Source organism: Gavialis gangeticus, unplaced genomic scaffold, assembly GCF_001723915.1.
Source record: "Gavialis gangeticus isolate Ggan-Ray unplaced genomic scaffold, GavGan_comp1, whole genome shotgun sequence".
NCBI classification, from domain to species: domain Eukaryota; kingdom Metazoa; phylum Chordata; order Crocodylia; family Gavialidae; genus Gavialis; species Gavialis gangeticus.
In genome coordinates, this window is record NW_017729033.1 from 4,045,611 (window position 1) to 4,055,769 (window position 10,159).

The 10,159-nt window shown below is 40.7% G+C and overlaps 1 protein-coding gene across 1 annotated transcript in view; it reads left to right on the top strand.

The window, feature by feature from the left end:
* CUNH20orf194 (chromosome unknown C20orf194 homolog) overlaps positions 1-10,159 on the top strand; it is a 149,989-nt gene that overhangs the window by 53,148 nt on the left and 86,682 nt on the right. The window contains exons 7-9 of the mRNA XM_019526048.1: positions 3,789-3,866; positions 7,835-7,933; positions 8,541-8,596. Coding sequence (XP_019381593.1) covers positions 3,789-3,866; positions 7,835-7,933; positions 8,541-8,596 — 233 coding nt within the window. The remainder of the gene's footprint in view (positions 1-3,788; positions 3,867-7,834; positions 7,934-8,540; positions 8,597-10,159) is intronic.

Genomic DNA, 10,159 nt, shown 5'->3' on the forward strand with positions numbered 1-10,159 from the left:
TAGCGTGCCTGCTTCCCCCCACATCTTAGTGTTGTCAGCAAATTTGAACAGGGTGCTATATGTAATACTTGCATAGACAGACAAGGTTCTTTGGGTAGATGTGATATCTTTTATTAGACCAACTAAATAGTTGGGAAAATTTGTTCTTCACAAACTTGCAGGCACAAAGCAAGGAAGAAGGGTGTTTGTGCCCGAAAGCTTGCAAAGGCAAATCTTTTCCATCTTTTCAGTTTGTCTAATAAAAGATATCACATCTGCCCAAAGAACCTTGTCTGCCTTTGTCCTTAGACCAACATGGCTACAACCAACAACCCTAAATACTTACACAGAGTTTTCCTCTGTAATCTGTTTCTCATTTCATTTCTTCTTCCTGGACCACCTCCAGAGCTGTGCAAACCTCCCTAATTTTCTCTGGCCATCGTTCTGTTGTTTTGCTATTACAGTCTTCCTGATCTCCACGTGTGGATTCTCTTCTCTTTTTTGAGTTCCACTTGGCATCATTGTTGGCCTCCCCCCCCCCCCTTCCTGTTTTTTTTGGCTATCGTCACTTTTACCAGCAGTAAGAAATGATTGGTCATCTGTTTCTGTTTTGATAACTTTTATAACCCCTCACTGTCTTGCTGAAGTAACATTTTTGTCCCTTCTGTGACTACTTCTGTGCCTGCTTATCTTTCTGCTTAATTCATATACTCTCCTGCTTTCATTCCTCTGCTGAAATCCTCATACTTGCCTTTTCTCATTTCCTTTTACCATCATTAGAGCAGACATGTAATCTTGTTCTATGCACCTGTCTGTTCCCATAAACTAAGCAAGTTCTTTATAGGTCTGTGCATAACAGCGGTATAACGAAATAATTTTCTCTTCTGGATTTAAAAATTTACTGGTAAAATCTTGATTTTGTTGTAAGTAGATAAGAAGTGTTTTGGCACTGGCTTCTCTGGGGCCAGGAAAACTATGACTCTATAGGAGGCTTCTAAGGAATATAGATGGCACTTGAAATTATATTGAATTATATAAAGGTAGAGCATTGTGGTGTTAGATCTCTGGAAGATGAAAAGCAAGGGTTCTGATAATTTCTGTTGCTCCTTTTAAAGAAGAAATACTTAACAAGGCATTTCAGCTAAATTCCAATATGAGTTCTTATATTCTTCCTCCTTAAAAAAAACCCTTGTGATTTTATGGTGGAAATAAGAAACTTAACTTCTGCTATACTTGTTTGGCATTGTCAGCTGTTAAACAGCTGCTGTACGTCACCAGTGGGAACAAGTAATGCTTTTGGGAAGTCATTTGGTAGATTTTTTTTTTAATAAAGATGTTACCAGCTTCCTGAGAGTTTATTGTTCTCCATTAGTTTTAGCTCTTCAGACTCTAGTAGTACCTTTCCTATATGTGGAAAAGTGGAGCCTCTTAACCCTATTTTATTCAATTTACAATGAACTTGCTTAATTTTTTTTAATACTGCTATTCTAGTCTTAAAATGTTATGCTAGCATAACATTGAAGTATGTGATGATACAAACGTGGCAGTATTCCTGGCATTATTATTTAGAGAATTTGGTATAGGTATGCTCAGTATGTATGTTGAGAAGATGACAGTTGACAAGTCATAAGTCTGTCTGTGCTGCTTGATCCAGGAAAAATAGTAACTGAAATGATTAATTAAAGCAGTCACTTAAACTTTCAGTTCAAGCTTCATTTTAATTCATCATTAAAATATACAAAAATACAGAAAGCAGTTATGTATGTCAGCATTCCTGGTTTTAATATTTCTAATTGAATGGGTGACTGACATTTCTGATTACCAGGGTTTTCTGTTTCCTGTGGAAAAAGGTGGATTTTCCCCTTTAAAGAACCCCCCCCCCGGCTTTTCCCCCTTGAAGTAGGAAAGCGTGGGTTTCTGCTTGCAGGTTGGCAGAGTTCCAGCTTGCAAGGGGCTGCTTGGGGCTGGGGGGAGTGGGGAGGAGGGTGATTTGGAGGCAGGGGGTACCATGCGTGCATGTGAGTGCTCATGCCTATGACCAGCAATGTAGCCAGGCAGGGTGGTGGCAACAGGCCTGGCAGCTGGATAATGATAACTCTATGGGATGAGGGGGTTGGAGGGCCAGGGTTTGGGGACCCTTCGGGCATGGTCTAGGTTTGCTCATTGGTGACGCATTGGGGGGGGGGCGTGTGTCCCCTCAGATTTCTGCGTGGAAATCTCAGTGCTGACATGCCAGTCGTGCTGCCAAAGTGAGACTCCACCTGCCCACCTGGCAGCAACAAAGGGCCACAACTCCATGCTGCTGTGGTGCACCCCCCTTCCCACCTCTGCTGCTGCTTGGCAGGCAGGGGGTGCCTCACCATGGCAGCGCAGGTGGTATAGGACTCCCAGTGGCAGCAGAACTGCGTCTCCCCACTCAGCTCCACCCTCCTATGCCAGGTCTTGCCCACTGTGCTGCAGAAGCACCCGAGGGAAGGGCAGCAGGGCAGGGAGCCTCAAGCCTCGCAGTGAGCAGCCTGCACCCTCCTCTGGCCCCCATGAGGTCTGCTTGGCTCCACTCTAGCTGTTCTACTGGGGTGGGAGTTGGGTGGCGTCCATGGTCTTCCCCCGGCTCTGGCTGCAGTGGCTGCCACCTCCTGTGTGTAGCAGGCGGGCCTCAGGTGCTGCTGGCTGGCTGCAGCTGGCACCCGTGGGCAGGATACAGCTGCCAGGTCCTGTAGCCCTGGTAGGGGTACCAGCAGGGCTGCAGGGACAGGGAGCTGCAGGTCGGACGTGAGGGGCACCAGCAGGTATTGGGGGGGCCTGTGAGTCAGGAATGAGGGGCACCAGTGGAGGTGGGGGGCTGTGGCTAGAGAGTGAGGGGCACTGGGGGGGCAGGGGACAATGGGTTGGGAGTGAGGGGCACTGACACATCAGGGCTACTCAGAGCCCCAAAGCAGGGGGTGGGGTGGAGGGCAGGTACAGCTGGACCCCCTAACCCTAACCCATGTTCTGGGTAGCAAGGGGGCAGGGAGGCCTCAGATTTTCCATAAAAATAAAACCGAGATCAAAGGCCAAAATATATAGGTATTTAGAATTGATTTTATTATAATTATTGGGGCAGTGGTAGCAATTTCAATTGCTCTAAAATTCTAAATGTATCAATAAAAAGTTGTTCAACTGATCCGTCTCCCTCTCCCTCTCTCTGCGTTTCATTTTAAAAATACAGATTTGGGGATTTAAATTGGAGAATTTGGGACTTTTATCAGAGAATTTGGGTTTTGTTTTGTTTTTTAACTAGAGAAAACCAGGATCCCTATACCTATAGAGGGAAATATATCAGTTACCTTTTCCTTTAGTTCAGTATGTGTGTGCCCCCCAGCCCTTCCAGTTGTAGAAAGCGTTACCTAATGTGCAGTTCCAGTTTTTCTTATTTCACTTTGACTCTTATCTGAAATCTTACCTCTCTTGCCCTTTGGCTTTGCCTAGTAATATCTCTCTTTTTCTCACCAATTAATTCATTCTTATGTTTGACTCTGGAAAGTTTTGGGGATATGGATTGTCCAGAAAGTTTCAAATAAAGCTGTGAATCTGTTACATGTTATCACTCAGCATGAAGGAAATCAATTTTACAGTGGTGATTATTTCAGAATGTGTAGATTGCATTCGGTTTCAAATTGGCAACCCTTTCATACCACTTTTTGTAAACTCTAATACTCTCAGGACTAGCTTTTTAAAACTTCACATCTCGGTACTGAATTTAGTGTAAACCTGTATACATAACACTTCTTTTGTGCTTTTTGTTGTAAAAAAAAATGTCTTTTTTTCAGTTAATGGATGTCAGTATTGATCTGTGGAAAACATACAGCAAAATGGATCTTGTTTCCCTGGAGGACTTGATTTTTGAGGTAATGCAGATGAAACCTTTTGACTTGTTGAATTAGCTCATTTTTAGAGAGAGAGTGTCACTTTTAAATAGTGCATCTAAGCAGCAAAATGGTTTGGTTATATAATGCAGCCTGCTGAAGTGTGCTTGCTCCCTTTACTCTTGGCTTGTGGATTTCTGGGTTTTTGTTTCATTTGTTTGGGGGTTTTTTTTCCCCTTTCATGAAGTCATTTGGCACTATAATGATGCTTTACTTAATGCCTTGTGAAGCCTATGGAGAAAATTCTTACAATTAAATGCATTTGCTAGGTATTCTTTAGATCCCAGCACTGTGCGCACAGCATAGTTTTGATAACAGTTCTTCAGTTTGTTAAAAGAATGTCTTACAACAAAAACAATTTTATCACAAAAAAAGTAATTTTCATACTGATTTATACCTTCTTTCTAGTGAAGTAGACCAAGAGTGACACACAGTGGTCACATTTATTATTTTTTTAATAAGTCTCGTTTTCTAAGGAGGTAGCTTAAAGTGTCTCAAAGAGCTTAAGTTAGCAGTAATATTCTAGAAGCATATTTCTATTGGCAATTGGGGTTCGTGGACACGAACCCCAGTTTGAGGCTTCATATTGGCTTTCTAAATCCAGTATGAAAGGAATTTGAGAAATTTCAAACAAGTTTTCTGTATATTCTGCCTAATTTATTCCAGTGTGGTGCTTCAATTACCTAAAACTAGAATAGGTCCAAAGCAGTTTTAAATATATATTTTTTTGACTGTATCACTAATGATTTTAGATAAGGTAGTCATGATTAACTATAGCCAATTTAATTTGCATGTGCACTTCTGTACATTTTCAGGCAGTTCAGTTCACTAAGAATGTTATCATGCTTGAAAGCCCCGATCTCTTATTAATAATAGAACAGGATGAAGAATAGAAATTAGTGACTTCCTTACATTGCTTATGGAGTATACATTTTGGAACAATTTAACATAAAACAATGACTGTAAAGCTGTAGGTGGAGAGGAGCTGTATTCTTGTAAGGAGCCTAACTCTTTGTAAGGTTCAGATTTATAGTCAGACAAGGTTTTTAGGGTAAATCTGATATCTTTTATTAGATGAACTCAGTTGGAAAAATTCTTCTTTGCAAGCTTCCCAGCTATTTGAGATGGTCTAATAAAAGAGATCAGATTTACCCAAAAAAGGTTGTCTACCCATGTCAACACGCATACAACCTATACCCTGTCAGATTTGTAGCGTCATTCTTACGTACTGGGTTCCTGGCCTCTCTAATTAATTGTAAGTTGTCAGTCAAACTTTTTTTTGCCACATGAACTTGTATTACATCTCTAGTATTTGCAGTTGGTTGCTTTTCATAGTTTGAGGGCCCAGTTGGGGATCTAGAACAGTGGTCTCCAACCTTTTTAGGATGGAGATCACTTTTGAAATTTAAAAGGGACTCAAGATCTGTGCTCCCCCACTGACTGACTTGCTAGGTTGGGGTGGGGAATCAACCTCAAGAGACTCTGGGATCTACCGCTGATCTCTAGAATCTGGTGACCACTGATCTAGAATCTGTTGTACTGTACAGATGTAAAAGAGAAGATCCCTGTTCCAAGCAGTTTAAATTTTAATAGGACTTCAACTTGACATAAATCACCAGCGTTGTCCTGAAATGAGCCTGCGACCAAGAAGTGAATAGTTCAATTGACTGACCATTTCTCCAAATAGAGTTGCCAATAGGTACCTTCCATTGTGGTTTTGAGATGACAGACTTCCATCGTATGAAGGTGGTGCTGTTCTTTGAATAAGAATCTGTCTTGAAACATCTGAACACATGCACATCCCACTGAAATAAATAAAATGTTGGCATTTGAAATTGGGTATCAGATCTTATTTGCATACCAGAACATGCTTTTTGTACCCTTTTAGATTCCGCTTCTCCCCCCCCATATTAAAGGTAAGACTGTAGCTTCTTGTTACACTGATCCAGCGTCTATTCAATGTTTGAAGATTCAGGGTGAAATTCTTAGAAGTGCCCAGATTTGGTCTAGTTCTGCTTCTGTTGAGGTCAGTCTTGCTGTAAAAACCTAGTCAATGTCAATGGCTCTGTAGTTGGTTTAGTGTTAAAAACTTGTTTAAAATTCTGTCTCTGCTTTTAAAATTCTGTCTCATAAGCAGACAAAATACCAAGTGGATTTAAATCTGGAGTAAATAGTATAGCAACTTGCTAGAAAAAACTAATAAAAGTAATGTTTGTTTATTCTGCCCTAGAAAGCCAATATCTTATGTGGAAGACACTCTCTCTGTTGGTCTTAGTTGTTCTAACTAATTGGAAGTTTCTTTTATAAGATAAACTCATTTTCTTCAGAATAGATTCACCTTATTCTGTAATAATAAGGTTTTTTGAGACATTAAAATGCCATGTAAGAATGCAGTTAAGGTTAGCCAGCGTAACACATTTAGTCTTATACATTTATATAGCTCATTGTTAGCACTGCATTAATAAAATAGCTGTAAGAATTGTCTTCTACATAACCTTACTACATTTTAATATGGGCCTATCATTTTTACCATTTGTGCCATGTTTAAAAGAGCACACTCAGTCTTTGTTATAATTATATTTTTAACCCTGATCCTCCAGATTAATGTATAAAAACTATGGAAAACCATCCACTGCCTTAATTTATATTATGAATAATTTTAGAGCACTTTAAAATTTTTATTGTAATTCTGTAATGCAGTTCATGTGGTTTTCACACGTCTGCTTCATCAACTTGATGCAGATTTTTTTTTTTTTTTTACTGTTTGTAGTTGATTTTTAACTTCTACTTCCTCAACTTATGAAATTCCTATTAATCTGTACGGATCATTTCATTTCCATTCTGTATATGCTGTTTAGTATACTCAGTGCGTGTACTTTGCTCCTCAAACCCATAGCTTTAGTGGTAGAGGTGAAGGAATGTAGGAAGATTATTTCTTGAACATAATATTCAGTCACAAGAAATTACTTTTTCTTCTTTCTCTCCTCTTCATGTACAATCTTACTGTCTTCATTTCATGTTAGATTGTTTCAAAATGAATATTTAGGAATAGATCTTTCTCTCCTTTATTTTGAGTCCATTGCACAATACTTGCTTGTTGGATCACTGTTTCTGTTTACCATTTATCTCTCCTCTTGAGTGAAATTAAAACAAATACACTTCTAAAATTTCAGTTTATTTATGTGCATACACGTGTGTGTGTGTGTATATAAAATAGATTTTTAAATAAAAAGAAAATAAAAAAATTAAGAATCCTCCTGTTTTTAGACTGGAGTTAAGTATCCAGTCCTTAGAACAATGCTTTCCTTAAATGAAAAGTAGATCTTCTAGTTCAGTGGGAGCCAACCTTTTCGGCAGGCATGCCACAAGTTAACACTACGCTCTTCCTAAGTGCCAAGCTGATCCACTTCTGCTCGCTTGGCTGCTCTGCTTTCTGCTCTCTCCCCTATCGGCCACTGTGCTGCCCGTCTCGGTTTGGTCTGCTGCGTGCCCCACAGAGCCTGCCTGTGTCACTTGTGGCACCATTCATATGTTGGCCACCCCTGTTCTAGTTAACATTAAGTTTTGATTGGAAAAACTTATGTGTGCATCTCCATATTCATTAATGTGCTTTAGGTAATGTGCATTAAACTTAGTACATCCCATCGTGAGGTACTAGAAAAAGGTGCATTTAATGTGCCTACTTTAATGTGCATTAGCAAAAGAACAGTTTTTGTGTGTTTTGTTTTTTTTTTTTTCCCATGTGCATCAAAATAGGCTAATACACATTAAAGCGCACGTGTAGACGTGTCCAGTGTTTTTGCCAGTCTCTGAAGTGGTCATGAAACGGCAGCGTACATAGTTGAAATGTGAATAAAACTGTTCCAGTTGTGTTAGTTGTTTATTATCTGTGAACTTAACTGCCATGCCGACAAGACGGTAGCTAATGATTTCTCCTCCACTTTCGTTAGGATTTAACATCTTTTGAACACCAGTGGACCTGCTTTTTTGCTGGTTTTGATACTGAAATTCCTTTCATCTTGGAACTCTCCGAATCTCAGGCGGGGGAGGTATGCTTATTAGATGAACATTTTGAATTTCAAGATTACATTTGCCGATTCATTCAGAGAATGTTTGCAATAAACCGTTTTACCTATTCCAGTGTGTAGGTTTAGGAATCCCTTCTTTCCTAACCTGTATCATGCAGGCTGTCTTTAGTGTATTATTATCATGAGTCTATCTAGTTTGACACTACTGCTACATTCAAAATTGAGTGCCTTTTTCCCATTGATAATACATTTTTACTTGTGCCGTCTGTCTTTCTAACAGATCCAGATACATATCTGTTTAATTTAATTTTGGTAGTAGGAATTATTGTATACAACAGCTGATAGGAAAATCGGATTTTAAATTTATGACAGGTTTTACATCATTTCCGATGAGATGGGATGCATAGAGATGCTGCCATTGTATCTGCTCATAATACTTGTCAGGGGTTCCTATTGGGTTTAATGCTTCTAATTGTGTGATTATGTATGTAGTTTGCAGGTGGGTTGGGGTTGTTTATGCTGTGTATTGAGTTCATTTCTTATTCATATCAACAGCATCTCATGCTCTGAAATCTTTTCTGTGTTCTTTTTCTTGATTGGGTAAGCAAAATTGTGTTTCTCTTTGCAGCCATTCAGGAGTTATTTCAGTCACGGAATGATTTCAAGCCATATAACAGACAACAGGTAAGTTTTGTATTTCTGCAGTTAAAGTATGTCCTATCAGCGTCTTATTACTTCTATTACTTGATGTCCAGTAATAACTATTATAGCATCATTTGGGACACTTTCCTATATTGCATGTCGTTTACAATTTTTGTATGGAGTTCTATTAATTTAGAATGTGTATTTTTATATAGAGCGGTGATACTGAGACCACAGCTCCTGAGTCGTAAGTGGAACTTACCACCTGTGGCTCATCATCGGAAATGTTATCTGCCTGTGAGGGGCAGAGAGGAGGGGGAGGGACTGCTAATTAATTGCATGCATTGAGTGCATCTTCTTTGCAGCCATGAATAATGCAACATGTGTTATCTATCTCTATCAGTTTTAACTAATGTAGCTGTTTTCCCTTGATGTGGAATGTGACAGTGGGTAGGGGGTATATTAACAATCATTGAGATCCTATAGAAAAAAGCAACCCTGCATCAGTGACAGTCAACAGGAGCCAGACAGGACTGTCACTGACGCAGGACTGCTTTTTTCTACAGGATCCCAACAATTATTTTTTTTTTGTACATTTAGCCTTATATTTACACAGTATTCTACAACATGGAAAAGCAAGACAATTCTAACCCAGATGTTCCACTGCCACTTCGATTTATTCTGAGCAAGATAAAATTTTTGCATAGTTCATCTCAATTCAGAAGCATTCATTACATCTGAATTAATGCTCATCTTTTACCAGCCAACTCAAAATATAGTGCAAGCCATCTGAAAAAAAAAATATGAATTGTAAGAAATGAAATTGTTCAGACTTAATGAGACACCTCCTGATTTAACTTGCAGATCTAAATTGATTGCCGGTACTTTGTGGTAACTTGCTATTGCCAGTTAGTGGAACACACACACAAGCTGCGCCCCCCCCCCCAAATCAGAACACCCCCACAAAGTGATAGTATTACTGATGTAAGCGTAGAGCGAGGGTGCTAGATCTCTGACCTGTAGGCCAGACGTGGTCTGCAGAACCATCGTATGTGGTCCACGGGGTTTGCCATGGGTCTGGAAACTTGGCAGCAGGGACAGTGCCATTAATACAGTCACTCTTTCCCCTTGCCAAATCCCCAAACCCCATTCTCTGGGCAGCTGGTCAGAGCCAAGCTCTGCCCCCTTCCCCTGTGGGGCCGAGCCCCCCTGCTTGTGAATTGGGTCTCGGCCCATGCCCTCTTTCCCCTATGGGCCTGCACCACGTCCCCTCTCCCTACAGGGCCAGGCCGTATCCCCTTCTCTCCTGTTGCCATTGGGCCGTGCCCCTTTCCCCCGTGGGGCCACGTTGAGGCCTGGCCGTGTCCCCTTCTCTGCACAGGGTTGTTTCACATCCCATTCCTCCCCTTTGGGGCTGGGTAACACCTACTTCCCCCACCCCCACCCCGTTCACCCTCTGGGTGAGGCTACATCCCCTTTCCTCTCCACAGGGCAGGGTCCAGCTCCTTTCCCTGTAGGGCTGCACTGCACTCGGTCTCTGTGCCTCTTTTCCCCCTCCGCGGACCCAATAGTTTCTAGGGTCGGAAGGGACCTGAGCAGATCATC